General features: G+C 42.2%; 1 protein-coding gene across 3 annotated transcripts in view; it reads left to right on the top strand.

Annotated features, from left to right (window-relative positions):
* TENT4B (terminal nucleotidyltransferase 4B) overlaps positions 1-17,627 on the top strand; it is an 85,682-nt gene that overhangs the window by 51,807 nt on the left and 16,248 nt on the right. For all 3 annotated transcript variants that reach the window (XM_031658263.1, XM_009196403.3, XM_009196405.3), the window contains exons 2-5: positions 8,399-8,522; positions 11,270-11,316; positions 13,750-13,870; positions 15,540-15,647. In XM_031658263.1, coding sequence (XP_031514123.1) covers positions 8,399-8,522; positions 11,270-11,316; positions 13,750-13,870; positions 15,540-15,647 — 400 coding nt within the window. The remainder of the gene's footprint in view (positions 1-8,398; positions 8,523-11,269; positions 11,317-13,749; positions 13,871-15,539; positions 15,648-17,627) is intronic.

Here is a 17,627-nt window from a genome sequence, read left to right as displayed (position 1 = left end):
GCTTTGGAACTGGAGAGCTTCCTATTTAGGCACGGCCTTTTTCAAGTGACCTTGTATTGTTATCAGTACTGTAGAAGGTAGGCACATTGTACAGACTTTAAAATGTAAAGCTTTTAGGCATTCCACTTGTAAACCTTGGCTTTTTAAAGAAAATTACATGTTCATTGTGAATATTTTCTTATCGCCCTATCTCTGTGCACATGCAGACTTCCTTTGGCTACATTCTGAAAGGTGTAATTATCTTCTTTAAGGACAGTAGACATCTATAGTTCTTAGGTCAAATTGTCCTCCTTCTGGTTTTGTCAGTTCTCAGCCACATTGTGTGAGCATCCATTTTCTTGGATCCTGGTTTGGAGCTCATTTTAAGGAACATCACGTCCCTTTTGAGACTATGTGGACATCAGGGTGGGTAGATGTTCCCCTGTGAACAGAAGGTTCCTCCCTAAGAAGGTGCTTCTCTGTGTTGAGTCTTGCATCTGGGCACACAGAGCCCAAAGCAGGAAGAATTGAGTCTGAATAGGGAGGCCTGTAAGCCTCACTGCTCTGCCACGGCTAGGCCTGGTTGGCCATGCTCCAGGAGCCCTCAGGAGGCTCTGAAGTGATTCTGCCTCTGGGAATTTTACAGAGGAGCTAATATTTGAGATCTCCAAAGCTGAGTGAGAGGGTGATTCTTGAAAAGGCAAGGCATGCCTCGGTCCAGTTCTGTGGGGCTGTCATAGAAGTGGGCTCGGAAGCTCTTGTAAGTGAGGCTGGAAAGGTAGGCAGTGTTACCATAAGGAGGATGGAAATGACACAGATAGGCTAAGGAAGGGGACCTCGGTAATCATGCAGCGATGGCCTAGAAAAGGGAGAGGCTCATGGCAGGGAGACCAGTTTGGAGGCTGCCACAGTGTTCTACTGAGAGAGAAAAAGAATTAAACTCAAAGCACGGTCAGGGAAGGTGGAGGGGCAGGATCTGATTTGGAAGTGTTTTGTTTTTTGGTTTCGGGTACAAGGATTTGGAAACCTCTTGACTCTGTAGATGAAGGAAAATGAACCAAGGAAGACTGAAGTTTCCACTCAGGGAAGAAAACACAGGAGTAGGAATCGATTTAAGAGAATGGCAGGCTGTTGTGTTTTGAACTTGTTTAGTGTGAGGTGACATCTTTGTAGGGATGTCTAGCTGGTAGCTGCAAGTACAGGAGGCTAGATGTGTGTATGAGTTTCTTGGTAAAGATCCATCTGCAGTCTCCTGAAGATGTCACTCAGATTGCACTGCCATCACCCCAGGGCCCAAGAGAAGACACTCGCTTCTCTTGGTGTCTAGGCGGGTTTGAAAAAAATCAAACAGTACAAAATCATGCAAATTCAGACCTCTACTCCACCCCAGAGGAAAGTCCTGCTAGCAGTTTTTGTGTATTCTTCCAGAAATCTGCCTTGCAACATGTTTGAGTATATAAATAATCCCAGAAAGGATGGGCCAGACACTAGCAGAAACTCACCACACACACTGCGCTGGGCATGCAGAAACTTCGCGAAATATACTGGTGTGTGCTGTCACTGCATTCCTGGATTTGGGGGTCTTCTGTGTCCCCAGGTATCAGTATTGCCCACAGGCTGACCACTGAGCTCCTTCCACAGCCGACCCACGTCACCCTCTTTCGAAGTGTGTCTGCAAAGCTAGATTATTAGATTGTTTCTGCTTTGTGTTTTCTTTAATGAATTTTTTTATGATGAAGTTCTTGTTTTAAAAATATACAGTGGTAATTAACATGTATGCATTTTTCTTAAAATGACCCCCCAGTCCCTCTTCAGATGTAATCACTGTTAACAGTATCGTATATAGACCCTGTTCTGTGTGGGGTGGGCAGAGGGCCGGTTAGCGGGTGGAACATGCATACTCACAACCATATTTTTCACATGGGAAAATATAAAGGTGACAACAAATCTCCTGGTCTGTAATCTCATCAAGCAGACAATAATCACTGTTTGAAAAGCGGACAAATACATGCTGATTTTTAAAAAAAATTATAGTAGTACAGAAAGATACAAAAAAAAAAAAAAGTTACAAGTCTTCCTGGCCGGGCGCGGTGGCTCAAGCCTGTAATCCCAGCACTTTGGGAGGCCGAGACGGGCGGATCAATGCAGGCTGCAGATCGACCATCCTGGCTAACAAGGTGAAACCCCGCTCTACTTCAAAAATACAAAACTAGCCGGGCTGGCGGGCTGGCGCCTGTGGTCCCAGCTACTCGGGAGGCTGGGAGGCAGGAGGAATGGCGTGAAACCGGAGGCTGAGCTTGCAGGAGCTGAGATCCAGCCACCGCACTCCAGCCTGGGGACAGAGCTGGTGACCTCAGTCTCACAAAAAAAAAAAAAAAAAAAAAAAGTCTTCCTAACTCTCCTGCCTGTACCCTCCACTGGGCAAAAGTCCCTGTCCCTAAGGTAATATCTGTTGACAGTTCTCCTTGCAATGCAAATAGGAGCATGTTGTGTATCTGCCTCTGTGTGTATGTGTGTTTACATGTCTTTTTTTTTTGAGACAGAGTCTTGCTCTGTCATCCAGGCTGGAGTGCAGTGGCGTGATTTCAGTATGCTGTAACCTCCGCCTTCCGGGTTCAAGTGATTCTCATGCCTCAGCCTCCCGAGTAGCTGGGATTACAGGCAACCACCACCACACCCAGCTAATTTTTGTATTTTTTGTAGAGATGGGGTTTCACCATGTTGGCCAGGCTGGTCTGAAGCTCCTGACGTCAAGTGATCCACCCGCCTCAGCCTCCCAAAGTGCTGGGATTACAGGCATGAGCCACAACTCCTGCCCCTGCACATGTCTAACGCACACAAAGGGGATTCTGCTGAACACATTTTTTTGTGCTTTTTCTTTCCAACTTAACATATTTGACATCTTTATCAGCTTATATAGCTTTACTTCATTCTTTTAAAGAGGTTATTGGCTATAAAGAGAAAGTCAAAGAGAAAGTCAGTCAATGGGTGCTTCTATGATTATTTAATTAGATCCTGTTGATGGACATTGATACAATTTCTAAATTTTTTAGTATCCTAAATAATCCTGTGGTAAACATCCTTATACAGATGTCCTTGTTCGCTCATGAAAATATTTCTGGAGGATGGTGAGAAGGGAAATTTTAAAAATTATTTATATAAACATTATCATTTGTTAGTAGAATGACCTCGGGAGAGGTTGTAGTAATTTATGCTTCCCCACATGCATATGAATGCCTTTTCAATATATTGTTTCAAAATTGGATATCATGAACCTAAAGATATATATATATGTATGTTTTTGTTTTTTTTTTTTTTTTGGTGGGGGGATGTCCTGTTATTGACAGTTATCGAATAGAACTTTGTTAGTTCCTTCATGTAAGGATAAAGTTGGTAATTATTATTTTGTGTGTGTGTGTGTGTGTTATTTTCTTTTTTTTTTTTTTTTTGAAGTTGGTAATTAAAGGGATCTGACTTCAGTTATGGAACTGGGAAAACAGGACCTTGATGTGGAGGTGGGCTTAGACATGCTATGTCTGGGCAGGTATCTCTTGGGAAGCAGTGTCACCCCTGAACAGAAGCATGGATGAGCCGCAGGGGACGGTGCTGAGCAGAGGGGCTGGCCGTGGGTCATCTGCGGCCGTTGACCTGGAAGGCACAAGGGAGTTTTCCACCTTTCCTTTGGTTTTGAGAGTGCAGAAGCTACTAAGCAACTCACAACGTGCCCAGGGTGGTGGTCCAACTGAAGGATGTGAAACGGTTCTTCCTTTCCCAGCCAAAGAACTTGAACCTCCCACCCTGTGACAAGCATTATAAAATTCACATAATTTTGATAGGCTAGATTCCCTTTCTGTAGCAGATCTTTCCTCAGAACAGAAGTGGTTTTTTGTTTTTTGTTTTTTTTTTAACTTAAATTACCTGTGAGTTTTATTTTTTAAATATGGAATATGTTTTTTGGACACCTCCTTGTCATATTAAATGTTGTTATTAAATTTGAGATTTTAATATAAATTTTACCCCAGCAAATTAATTTTGTTTCTCTTACCCTCTTGTTTTTGGCATCTTTTCCCGTTATATAGTGGTGCTCATGTCATCATATTGCTCTTATGTGACTTTTCCTTTGTGAACAGGGATCTTGTTCACTTTTCCTTTTTTAACTTTTTTTTTGTTTTTTCGAGACGGAGTCTTGCTCTGTTGCCCAGGCTGGAGAACAGAGGCACAGTCTCAGCCCACTGCAACCTTTGTCTCCCGGGCTCAAGCGATTCTCCCACCTTAGCCTCTTGAGTAGCTGGGATTACAGGCATGCACCATCACGCCTGGCTAATTTTTTGTATTTTTGTAGAGATGGGGTTTCACCATGTCATCGAGGCTGGTCTCGAACTCCTGGACTCAAGCGATCCACCTGCCTCAGCCTCCCAAAATGCTAGGGTTACAGGCATGAGCCACTATGCCTGAGTCACTTTTCCTTTTAACATAAAAACACTGATATCCTAGAGAGGGCACTATATTTTGGGTACATATGAGTTCAGATCACAGAAGAGTTGTATTCTATACTTTTTTTTTCATCATTCTTACTTCAGTATGATGTATTTTATAATTTTATATGAGAAACTGTAACACTGGGCGTGTGTCATCAAGCAATACCTACTCATAAATCATATTAAATTTTGATCCAAACATGGGACAAACTGAAGTTTTCTCTGTGTACTTGAATGCTTTCAGAGGCATAAAATTATATTACCATGTGAAAGCAAGCCTACAAAATTCCTCAGGCGTCCACTCTGCCACTCAAATGAGAGCCAGACTTACAGTGCACACTCTACAAACAAACTTCCAGCCCGTCAGGGTATTTTAAGTGCCTGAATATGCAAGGCACTGTGCCAGTAAAATTACTCAGTCCCAAGGATAGAGCCTGTTAGAATTATTTTAAAATCTGTACTTGAAGTTTATTTCCTCAGTGTTCCAAGATATTTTATCTGGTTGTTCTCTGAGTATTTCACATGTAGCTAGTTACATATAGGTGAGATAGTGATGCTTGTGCCTGGTGTGGATGAGAAACTGAGCCTGGCAGACCTGAGATTGGATTTCCTCTTCTGACTTTGCAAGTGTGGCTTGGCTTTAATAGCCCTCCTCTTTTTCCGTATTCCTCTTTCCCCCTTCCATTTTGCAAATATGCATCAATCAAAATACAAATTGATTGCAAATATGCGTCAATCAAATTGTATTGTATTTTGATTGATGCACATATGCATTGATAGTTACACATGTGCATCAATCAAAATACAATAACCTGTGGAACCATTTTTTTCTGAAATAGGAAGGTGGTGCCATGGGCTATTGATTGTTGAGGGTAGTCTTCAGAGCTTGTCTTACAAATCTATAATAATTTTCCCCCAAATTAATGTGCTAGTTAGAACACTAGATTGCAGCACTGAAAGTGAATTTTAGAATCTTTTCCAACTTTTTACCAAGTTCAGAAAACCGTTTTATTGGACCTTTGTTTGCCTCATGGTCATCTGGTTTCTTTATGCTGATAATGACAGGGACCTTACTAACCTACAAGGCAACCCAGTCCATCCTGGGCAGCTATGATCATTGGAAAGCTCTGAATCATTCATCTGGAAGCTGCCTATGGCAGAATAGTGCAGAACATATGCATTGCACTATGTTCTACAAAACTACATTAAATAAGTGTTCCTTTTCATTGTTAGATAGAAGTGACCCAGGGCAAGGATCATGTTTGATGAGCCAGTTTTCTCCTAGTGCCTTGAACATAGGCACTTGGTAATGTTTAGAGAATGAATTCTTTTTTTTTTTTTTTTTTGGAGACAAAATCTCACACTCCACCACCCAGGCTGGAGTGCAGTGGCACGGTGTCAGCTCACTGCAACCTCTACCTCCCAAGTTCAAGTGATTTTTGTGCCTCAGCCTCCTAAGGAACTGGAATTACAGGCATACGCCACCACGCCCAGCTAATTTTTATATTTTTAGTAGAGAAGGGGTTTCGCCATGTTGGCCAGATGGTCTCCAACTCCTGGCCTCAGGCAGTCTGCCTGCCTCAGCCTCCCAAAGTGCTGGGATTACAGGCATGAGCCATTCGCCTGGCCAGAGAATGAATTCTTAATCAGTTTCTTATGACTTCATATTGACTGACAGTTGTGCTAAATACTTTTTGCCTTTATTTGAATTAGAAAATTTGTAAGGGGGCCTTCAGAATAGATGCAGTCACATTTAGGAGTTTTTTCCCCCCCATTAGTTAAAATGCAGTTTTTCTATGGATCTGTTTTAGAACTACGAATAAACTCTGATCAGTCACTGCAGACTACGCAGTAAGATAAGAAGCAGTCCATTTGTTCTGTCGTTTATTCATGGCCCTCATCTTTGCCAGCTGACTTGTGCAGAAGAGCACAGCAAACTGTAAGCTTCCTAACAGCTATTCCCATTCAGCTGCTGTCTTCAAGAAGCAGAAGGGGATAGATAGACCTTAGAGAACATAATCAAACCTGGGAAACTCAAATCAAAACAAAACACAACTTCAAAACAGAAGTTGAAGGTCCTGAAGGTACCCAGAGGCATAGCAAGGAAAGTGGCCCCACTGGGATATCTTTTGGATTCACCTACAGACCTCTCTGGAGTTTTAAGATCCACTTTTTGTGACATATTGCATAGCAAACAGGCCGAACGCTATTGTAAATCATCCTCTGCGAAAGGCCCAGGTTTTGAAACTGAAGGCCTGAAAAGGCTCCTGCTTACCAGCTGTGTGCTGTACCTGACACACTGAAGCCTGAGAGTGCCAGTCACCTGTCAAAGGGAACACAGCTGCCCTCAGGCAGAACCTGAGTCTAGAACTCAAGGTTTTTGACTCTTAGGCTAAAAATAAAAAATCAGAAGGAGGAACTATGGATTGCTTAATCAGTCACATTTTCACTTTCCAGAGTTTCTTGTAGCACAAGTTATAGCCTTTGGGGATTAGGATGTAAACACTTTTTTTTCCTTCCCTAAAGCGATTTTTGGTCTGTCAGTTTTTCCAGCTTCCTGCTCTGGGCCCTGAAGGTGCCACACAGTTGCAGGCATGCTCCTACTTCAAGGCTCTGTTAAGCTGTGGCTGCCCTTCCTTCCCACTGCTGTGCCCCAGGCCAACCCCTCTGCCCCTTCCTTCCCCTGAGGCGCTTTGCACCTGTTGCTCCGAGCCTTCTGGTCTATCCCAGTTAGTAGAGTCCCTGTGCTTACCTCCGTGGCTCAGTCCTCATGGGTGGTCAGTGCTCTAGGGAAGGTGAGCTGACCTCTTCACTTTCCCTTCCCAGCCATTTATAGCTCTTCATAGCCTCACCAACTTAGAAAAGGATGCTGCTTTTCTCTCTGTCCCCCATCCTGACTACATTCAAGTCATTGCTCAGCCCAGTGAGTTTGTCCTTTCTTCCAGACCAGTAGTTTTCCCCCAGGCCCTCAGGCTTCAGCCCCTGAAGGCATCCTTAGCCCCCCACCACTATGATAGCCAGGCACTGCGCCTGGCCACGGGGTGTGGGTATGTGTGTGTTTTGTTTCTGGAGCCCATTCCTTTCCTTCCACCATCTTCTAGGCCTTCATCCAATCCTCCTGCAACTTGATTCATGACTTTTCCCTGCATCTAGTCTAGTCTCTTTGCTGGTCTGTTGTTTGCATAGTTGCCAGTTTAATCTTCTTAAAATGCTGCATTTTTGAAGTCAGTCTCTCTCTAGTCCCTGTCAGAAACGTTTAAATAGCTCTGTTGCCACAGGGGGAAAGCTTGAACCTCTTAGCCAGTCAGTCATTCAGAGCCTGCCCTCTACTGGGGCCTGCTTTCCTTTCCAGATGCTTCTCCCACTCTGCCTGCCACAGCCCTTGTAGCTGGCTGATTGCCCTGTACCTCGCAGGCTCTGGAAGTCTTCAGCTCCTTCATGGAGCCTTTGTCTACCAGCCATTCTTTTCAAGACTTTGCTGTTGTTCACTGCCTGATTTGTTCATTTGACACTTAATTCACTGAGCAAACATTATGAAAGATGTACTGTTTGCTACTGTGAGGAATGGATCCCCAAGAGGTAAGAGGGTCAGTCCCTACTGCCAGGAAATTTGCCTGGATTCAGTATCTTCTTGTGTCTATTAGATCAGAAGTGGAAAGGCAGAGGCCAGGCTGTATGCTTTTTAAATTTTATTTTATTTTATTTAAATCACCAGCACCTCAGCAAGTGTTTTGCACAGGAAATTTCTTATGTTATTTAATTATTTTGGTTTTTTTGATTAAATTCTGTACATTCCCATTTTAGCTTATCTTGAGTTATAACATTAAAATTAAGGTAGTCATCAACTGAATTATAAGACCTAATTAAATAAGATTATTTAAGATAGTGATTTCTCATTAGATTGGCCCTATTCATATTAACTTTTCTGCTTTTTTCTTCAGTCTGCATGAAGAAATCAGTGATTTTTACGAATACATGTCTCCAAGACCTGAGGAAGAGAAGATGCGGATGGAGGTGGTGAACAGGATCGAGAGTGTAATTAAGGAGCTCTGGCCCAGCGCTGACGTGAGTCCCTTCCTGGGTAGCCTATGCTTGGGACAGTCCTTGTCCACGGGCCAGAAGCCTATATGCTAGTATCTCATGCTAGTCCTCACATGCAAGTAGAAGTGCACTGTAGAGTTGTGGTCTAATTAAATTTTAAAGGCAAAGAATTTTCTGCAGTCTTTAGAATTTGAGGCTTACTGATTATTTTCATTGGATTGGATGACTAACAACTTTTTTTTTTTTTTTTTTTTTTTGTAGTGCTAATAGCAACTACTAAAGGCAAGCTATTGTTAGAAATTATTAGTGTAAAGAGAAGAAAGACAAATCAAACCTCATTGTTGTAGTGGTCTGTTATTGGATATGATATATCAAAACCTCATTACTACTTAGTTCCAGCCTGCCAGAGTAAACATTATATAATTGTTTACAGCTGAATGAAAATGTCAAGTATGAAATTTTGTCACTTGTGGCTAATGCAGGCATAAGTCTTTTCTTATTTATTTCCTGAAATTGCCATTTTTCATCTCTCTCAGACCAGCTAATTGCCTTTTAGACAGCTCCCAGTCAGTGAACAAAATGATTGCTTGGGATTTCTTCTTGGCTTATTTGTTGTTTTTGTTACTGGTACCAGGTCTTTTGTTTTTTGTTTTTTTTTTGAGATAGGGGTCTCACTCTGTTGCTGAGGCTGGAGTGCAGTAGTGCAATCACGACTCATTGCAGCCTTGATTTCCTGGGCTCAAGTGATCCACCTCAGCATCCCGAGTAGCTGGGACCGCAGGTGCACGTCACCACACCTAGCTGATTTTCGTATTTTTTTGTAGAGACTGAGTCTCACTGTGTTGCCCAGGCTGGTCTTGAACTCCTGGGCTCAAGCAGTCTGCCCGCCTTGGCCTCCCAAAGTGCTAGGATTATAGGCGTGAGCCACCACACTTGGCCTGTTACTGGTACTAAGTTAATACTTCACTTTTTAGGGCACTTTGAGGGCCTGTTTTATGATTTTGTGTATGCAAAGAAGTAACAAAATAATAGAATCCATTACTTTGTGTTCTGTAACTTTTCTTTAGGCACTGTCCTGGGTGGTGTTTTTGTCCAATTGGCAAAACAAGGAAGTTTCACTGTATGTAAAACTTGCATGTATATGACAGTATATATGAGACGCTGTAGGTAAAGGGAAAAGGCGAGGATACTAATACTTTATGAACAGTGACCATATGTCACATTCTTTCTCCTATGTGATCCAAATCAGTGGTTCTTAGCCGGTGGTTATTTTGCTCTCCAGGGGGGCGTTTGGCAATGTCCGAGACATTTTTGATTGTCCTGGCTGGGTATGCACTGCTAGTACCTAGTGGGTAGAGGCCATGGATGCTGCCAGCCATTCTGTGATGAACAGTATAGGCCCTTACAACAAAGAATTATCCACTCCCAAATGCCAATGTTGAGAAGCCCTGGTCTAATTTAACCCTTATCTTTCTTAGGTGGAGGTTGACTCTCTCTCTCTCTCTGTCCAGCCAGCCAGCCAGCCATCATCTGTCTACCTACAGATGAGGAACATGAGCTTGTGGTTAGGTTCCCAGGTCCATCTCGCCCCAGAGGTTGAACTTGTTTCACTGTTTATCCTTTTCCCCTGCCCTGAGATGGAGTCTTGCTCTGTCGCCCAGGCTGGAGTGCAGTGACACAGTGACATGATCTCAGCTCACTGCAGCCTCTGCCTCCCAGGTTCAAGCAATTCTCCTGTCTCAGCCTCCTGAGTAGCTGGGATTACAGGTACCCGTCACCACACCTGGCTGATTTTTGTGTTTTTAGTAGAGACGGGGTTTCATCATGTTGGCCAGGCTGGTCGTGAACTCCTGACCTCAGGTGATCCACCTGCCTCGGCCTCCCAAAGTGCTGGGATTAAAGGCGTGAGCCACCGTGCCCGGCCTATCCTTTTTTATTACAATTACCTGCATACGTATTTCTGCCTGAGTTCCCCTGTTCTCCATGGGTTGAGGTGGAATGCATCCCAGTTTTATGCCACAGCACGACGTTATAAAATGATGGTGCCTGGTGTTCTCTGTGGAATTGACCTAAAGGCCCACACTTGCCCTACAGTTAGTCTGATCCCAATTTAGTAATCTATTCGAAGACTCCTGCTCAGAGAACAAAAATTAAGGATTTGTGATTGTGTCTCTGGATAATGAGGGAACATTATTGATCTGAACTACTTCTGGAAGTTTCCTGTGGTTGGCTTTCTGTATCCTTAAGTACCACACTTCCATATTAAACCAACAGTGGATTGAAAATATTCAGAAAAAAACTATTAAAATAACAATGCACCAATAAAAACAATACAAATTATTTTTAAAATACAGTATAACGACTATTTAGATAGCATTTACATTGTACTAGGTATTATAAGTAATCTAAAGATGATGTAAAGTATATGGGAGGACTCGCATAGTTATATGCAAATACTCCACCATTTTATAGCAGTGACTCGAACATCTTCAGATTTTGGCATAGTGGGACTGGAACCAGTCTCCTGCCGATACCAAGGGACAACTGTATTTTGGTCTCTGTGTTTCATATTTGAACCAGGTAAGTTGAAATTATATTCAGAATGTCTGCTTGTGAAACAGAATGCCCACTTCATGAAGAATGGGGTTAGAAAAAAAAATACTCTTGTCATACCGAAAAGTACCAGTAGAGGGTAGCAAAAACTGACATTTCTCCATATCTTGGTGACTTTATCTGATACCTCAATATAATAACTTCTTTTTCTGTTTCAGGTCCAGATATTTGGAAGTTTTAAAACTGGACTATATTTACCTACTAGGTTAGTACACTCATGAATCTTTTAAAGGGCTGTACCTTTTCCTAGAGTGTATTCATTTTGGCTGTCAAATTTGTAAGGAGTAGAAACAAAACAAATTTATAAAACATAAATGGGACTGGGCATGGTGGCTCACGCCTGTAATCCTAGCAATTCAGGAGGCCGAGGAGGGCGGATCACTTGAAGTCAGGAGTTCAAGACCAGCCTGGCCAACATGGTGAAACTCCATCTCTACTAAAAATACAAGAATTAGCTGGATGTAGCGGCACGCGCCTATAATCCCAGCTACTCCGGAGGTTGAGGCAGGAGAATTGCTTAAACTCGGGAGGTGGAGGTTGCAGTGAGCTGAGATTGTACTCCAGGTTGGGCAACAGAGTGAGACTCTGTCTCAAAAAAATAAATAAAATAAAAATAAAAAATAAAAAAGTAAAGGATTTACCAGCATTTAATTTGATTTACCTTGAAGTAGAATATCACTTCACATCTCCAAGACGTAGATGGTACAGAGAGATGGAAAAGGGATCATGTTGCAGTGGAATCAGTTAGTTACTAATTTTAGAAATTGACTACCTGGCAGAGTATTGCTCAGTCCCATAACTTAACCCACTGACACAGATGTTAATGTAGTCTCATGATAAAATGTCTGATTGTATATCCTCTAGAATGTGAGTTCCCACTGTCTCACTCACTCACTCTCTCACTCTCGCTTTCAAATTAAGAACTCATTCTACTAGTTATGGCTCCAGCATCCTGATCCAGAAATTCAGGTACAGATCTCTTCTCTGAGAAAGATCTTGGCCTTTCAGGACTCTTGTTCAGTTTCAGTCTTCTCAAATGAGACCTCTCTTGATGCACAGTCTTGGAGGGTTTCTTTTGGAAATGATGTTTCTCTGAAGGGTGAATACTTGCTCTCTAAGAATTGAAATTGTTTGAACATTCCGTCATGGTTATTACTATTATTACTTAATCTCTCCAGAATAAAGTCAGCGTCATGTTTTTCCATTTGAGCTTGATTTGGTACACTTTAGCCCAACTTAAAGTGTGCTGAAGTGGGTGGACCCCGGCAATTTCCATTCTTCCCATAGATGTCCTTGGCCTGCAAAAGTCATAAAATACTCAACTTCGAGTTCATATTTCTTACTTAGGTTCTCAGCCTCAGTAAAACATGAAAAATCACTCTTTCTTAAAAAATTTAATTAAATTTTATGAATAGGTAGTACATTCACATAGTTCACATTTGGAAAAGGCACAAAAATCAATACAGGGAAAAGTCTCAGTCCCACCTCTGCCCCCTGGTTCTCCTTGGAACAGCCACTTGTTTTTTTGTTTTGTTTTGTTTTGTTTTTGAGATGGAGTCTGGCTCTGTTGCCCAGGCTGTAGTGCAGTGGCGGGATCTCGGCTCACTGCAAGCTCCGCCTCCCGGGTTCACGGCATTCTCCTGCCTCAGCCTCCCAAGTAGCTGGGACTACAGGCGCCTGCCATTGTGCCCGGCTAATTTTTTTTTTTTTTTTTTTTGAGACGGAGTCTCGCTCTGCCGCCCAGGCTGGAGTGCAGTGGCCCGACCTCAGCTCACTGCAAGCTCCGCCTCCCGGGTTCACGCCATTCTCCTGCCTCAGCCTCCCGAGTAGCTGGGACTACAGGCGCCCGCCACCTCGCCCGGCTAGTTTTTTGTATTTTTTAGTAGAGACGGGGTTTCACCGTGTTAGCCAGGATGGTCTCGATCTCCTGACCTCGTGATCCGCCCGTCTCGGCCTCCCAAAGTGCTGGGATTACAGGCTTGAGCCACCGCGCCCGGCCATGCCCGGCTAATTTTTTTGTATTTTTTAGTAGAGATAGGGTTTCACCGTGTTAGCCAGGATGGTCTCAATTTCCTGACCTCGTGATCTGCCCACCTCGGCCTCCGAAAGCGCTGGGATTACAGGTGTGAGCCACCATGCCCAGCCAGAACAGCCACTTTTACCAATTTCTCACATATCCTTTCAGAGATACCTGTGCATATAAAAGGACATGTGTGTGTATTAACACAAATGGTAGCATGCAGGATACTTGTTCTGCATCCAGTTTAAAGCACTTCATAATATTTCTGAGTTGCAATTAATCTCATCCAGATAGGAAAATCATTATGTCTAGTACCGGAAGCCTTTATTAAGGAAAGGACGTTAAGTGCCTTTTTTTTTTTTGAGGTTTTACTTCTTTCAAAATTACCCTATTTCCTGAGACCTGAATTCTGTGAAATGACTGGAAGGAGGAGTTTGTTAAAATCAACAACTACTATTTCCCCTCTCCACAAAACCATTATCACTAACACATTTAGTCTTTGTTGGCCAGGGTGGGAAATAGGTTTTAATTGTACTAATGAAGTCTGTAAGCATGAGTGTCAGTTAAAACAAGTTTCCAGCTTCTTCAGACCCTCTTGTATATGTATTCTGTGTTCAGTGACATCGACCTAGTGGTGTTTGGGAAGTGGGAGAACCTACCCCTCTGGACTCTGGAAGAAGCTCTTCGGAAACACAAAGTCGCAGATGAGGATTCGGTGAAAGTTTTAGACAAAGCAACTGTAAGTTCTGCAGCATTTCATATTAAACGTTGGTTATTTACCTATGAAACTTGAATTAAAATTAAAGTTTGGTGAGCACAGTTACATTGCAAGTGAGTGATTCTTTCATTTTGTTAATGTCACCGTGCTTGCACATAAAAAGTTTTCTGGTTGTCCACGTGGATTGTGACCACACGATCTTGGGTCACTGCAACCTGTACCTCCTCGGCTCAAGTGATCCTTCTACTTCAGCATCTCGAGGAGCTGGACTACAGACACAGCCTGCCATGCCTGGCTAATTTTTTTTGTAAATTTTGTAGAGACGGGGTTTCACCGTGTTGCCCAGACTGATCTCCAACTCCTGGGCTCAAGTGATCCACCCACCTCTGCCTCCCAAAGTGCTGGGATTACAGGTGTGAGCCTCTGAACCTGGCCTGCATTTCTTTTAACAACAGCAGAATACCCAATTTTATCACACAGAGTACTCACTGTAGAGATGTTTGTTTTATTCATTTGCATTATTATTTTTTTTTTGAGACAGAGTCTTGCTCTGTCACCCAGGCTGGAGTGCAGTGGCGCGATCTCGGCTCACTGCAAGCTCCGCCTCCCAGGTTCACACCATTCTCCTGCCTCAGCCTCCGAGTAGCTGGGACTACAGGCGCCTGCCACCACTCCCGGCTCATGTTTTGTATTTTTAATAGAGACGGGGTTTCACTGTGTTAGGCAGGATGGTCTCAATCTCCTGACCTCGTAAGCCGCCCCGCCTCAGCCTCCCAAAGTGCTGGGATTACAGGCGTGAGCCACTGCGCCCAGCAATATTTTATTCATTTTTTTAGAGAGAGATACAGTCTCACTATGTTGCCCAGGCTGTTCCCTAACTCCTGGACTCAAGTGATCCTCCCACCTCAGCCTTATGTGTAGCTGGGACTACAGGCGCACCCTACCACGCCTTGTTTATTTAAAAAAAATTTTTTTTTGTAGAGATAGGGTCCCCCTGTGTTGCCCAAGTTGGAGCATTTTTTGAAAAGAACTCCTGATAGCTCATGTAAATAATCATGTCAGTTTTTGAGAATAATTTTTCTATCTTATCTTGTCAGGTTGCTTTTTGGGCTATTTGCAAAACTGACCAGTAATGCAAGGGGGTTGTAGTGTATACCTTAAGAATCCAGCAATTTTCTTATTAGAAACAGTTTGATGATACAAAACATTTAATACCTAGTATTCATCGTTCTTCATCTTATACTCAGAAAGTGTTCTCCAAAGTATCGAGGAAGGTTTTTGTTAGATAATTTTAAAATTTTTATAACTATATGTCAACTAATAAACGAGATGATGGGCATATTAATTTACTAACTGTGGTAATCACTTCAGTATGTATATGAAGATAAGTATATCAAACATGTATGCCTTAAATATAAACAATAAAAATAAATAATCAAAAATTGGACACCAAACAAAATTCTCAATTTATAGAAATTACAAAATATATTGTATGGGGCCCAATGCTAAATATGCAACATATGGTATTTGTAGCAGTCCAGGGTTACTGGGGTGTGCCATATTTAGAATACTCAGTGTTCTTATGCTCGCATGAGATGATGGAGACCTCATGTCTAGTAACCCTCCATCCCCTGATTTTGTCATTTAATCTGGTTAAAGCATTTACATTTTACCTTTCTTCTCTTTATAGGTACCTATTATTAAACTAACAGATTCTTTTACTGAAGTGAAAGTTGATATCAGCTTTAATGTACAGAATGGCGTGAGAGCAGCTGACCTCATCAAAGATTTTACCAAGGTCAGAGAATTTAGTGTTTATACAATAAAACTATTAGAAACGTAATTTTAAGATTCTGTTGTGGTGGTGGTCTAATATTTTTATATGCATGTTGCTGACAAACACCTCTCTCTCTCTCTCTCTCTCTCTTTTTAAAATAGAGCTAGGGTCTCACTCTGTCACCTAAGCTGGAGTTCAGTGGCTGGATCATGACCCACTACAGCCTCAAACTCCTGGGTTCAAGTGATCATCTCACCTCAGCCTCCCAAGTAGCTGGGACTACAGGCGTGAGCCACTACACTTGGCTTTTTTTTTTTTTTTTTAAGTGTTGGGGATCTCGCTGTGTTGGCCAGGCTGGTCTCTAACTCCTAGCCTCAAGCAATCCTCCTGCCTCAGCCTCCCAAAGCACTGGGATTATAGGCATGAGCCACCATGCTCAGCCTGCACCTTACTTTTGTATGCAATGGTTTTGCTTTCTTTGAATCTGCTTGTAATGATCAGTGATTAACTTATAATGTGACCTCAAGTAAGAATTAAAAGTTGAGAAAGCTTTTGAAGAAATTGTCTGCTCTAGATCCTTCCTTGTGGAGACAGAAGAGATGGAATTCTGCTACACAGTTGATTCCATCTGTTTTTAACCTTCAGGAGTTCAGATTAAGAACCTTTCCTTTAACCCATTTCCTGTTTGCCCCAAGAATACTGCGCGGGCAGTGAGCTGCACTTTCTTTTTTTTCTTTTTTTGAGGCAGAGTCTCGCTCTGTCACCCAGGCTGGAGTGCAGTGGTGCGATCTTGGTTCACTGCCACCTCCGCCTCCCAGGTTCAAGCAATTCTTCTGCCTCGATCTCACAAGTACCTGGGACTACAGGCACCCGCCGCCATGCCTGGCTAATTTTTGTATTTTTAGTAGAGATGGGGTTTCACCGTATTGGCCAGGCTGGTCCTGAACTCCTGACCTTGCAATCTGCTCACCTCAGCCTCCCAAAGTGCTGGGATTACAGGCGTGAGCCACCGTGCCCGGCTGTACTTTTTTTTTTCTAAACAGGAAATAGGTTAAGAGTTTTAAGAGCATTTTCTAGATTTCAATCCCTAAATTACCTTTAAGGTGTTTCCTACAGGCTTCCTTACTTCTATTTTGAAATGATTTAAGTTTATTTCTATTCTATTTTCTTCCAAGATAGAGAAGAATTTGTCACCATTATCTGTGGAACATTTTACATACTTAGATAGTTGTCAGCTTTCTCCTCTCTAACCTAAACCATTAACTCCTTTGGCTTCTGTTAGAATATTCACAATTTTTTTTTCTCAAGCAGCTCTAAAGTTTCTATTTCTTCTTTGTTTTTTAAGAAAAAATGTTAACTACTTGATGTTGCAAGCATTATCATCTTGCATAAATGTATGGAAGACAGAAAAGCAGAAAAATAAAAGAAATATTATCCATAATCTCACTATATTGGGTGTGTGTATGTGTGTGTGCATGTGCGCCTGTCTAATATTTTTCTGGAAAAAAGCTTTTAAAAATTGAAATTCGTATGCATGATAACATTCATCAGTATGAAGAGATGGTGTAAAGTGAGTCACCCTTACACCAGATACTTAGATCATTTTTATAGAATTTCTCATTGCCAGTTATTATTTTTTGTGTTGCTTTTTTATGTTCTTTAAAATTATAAGCAAAAGGAGTAGCACATTATACACACATTGTCTCGTACCTTTGTAAAAACTTAATGTTTTGGAGGTTTCTTCCTTATTGACACATAGAGGCTTGCTTTATTCTTTCTGTTGGTTACACAGGCAGTAGTCTTTTGTAAGACTGTGGCTGCTTGATTTAGCAGTTCTTCAGTGTTGTTCCAGTTTTTCTTTTGCTGTTAGAAAAAGGGATTGGCGAATATACTTCCATGCGTGCATCTTGCTTTACACGTGCAAAATGTCTGTAGGAAGAGTCCCAGAAGCAAAATTCTGAGGTCGAAGGGTATATCCAGGTAAAACTGCGTTAGGTATTT

This window comes from Papio anubis, chromosome 18, assembly GCF_008728515.1.
Source record: "Papio anubis isolate 15944 chromosome 18, Panubis1.0, whole genome shotgun sequence".
In the NCBI taxonomy this organism is placed as follows: Eukaryota; Metazoa; Chordata; class Mammalia; order Primates; family Cercopithecidae; genus Papio; species Papio anubis.
Note: the sequence above shows the minus strand (reverse complement) of the source record. Positions and strands in the feature narration are given on the sequence as shown.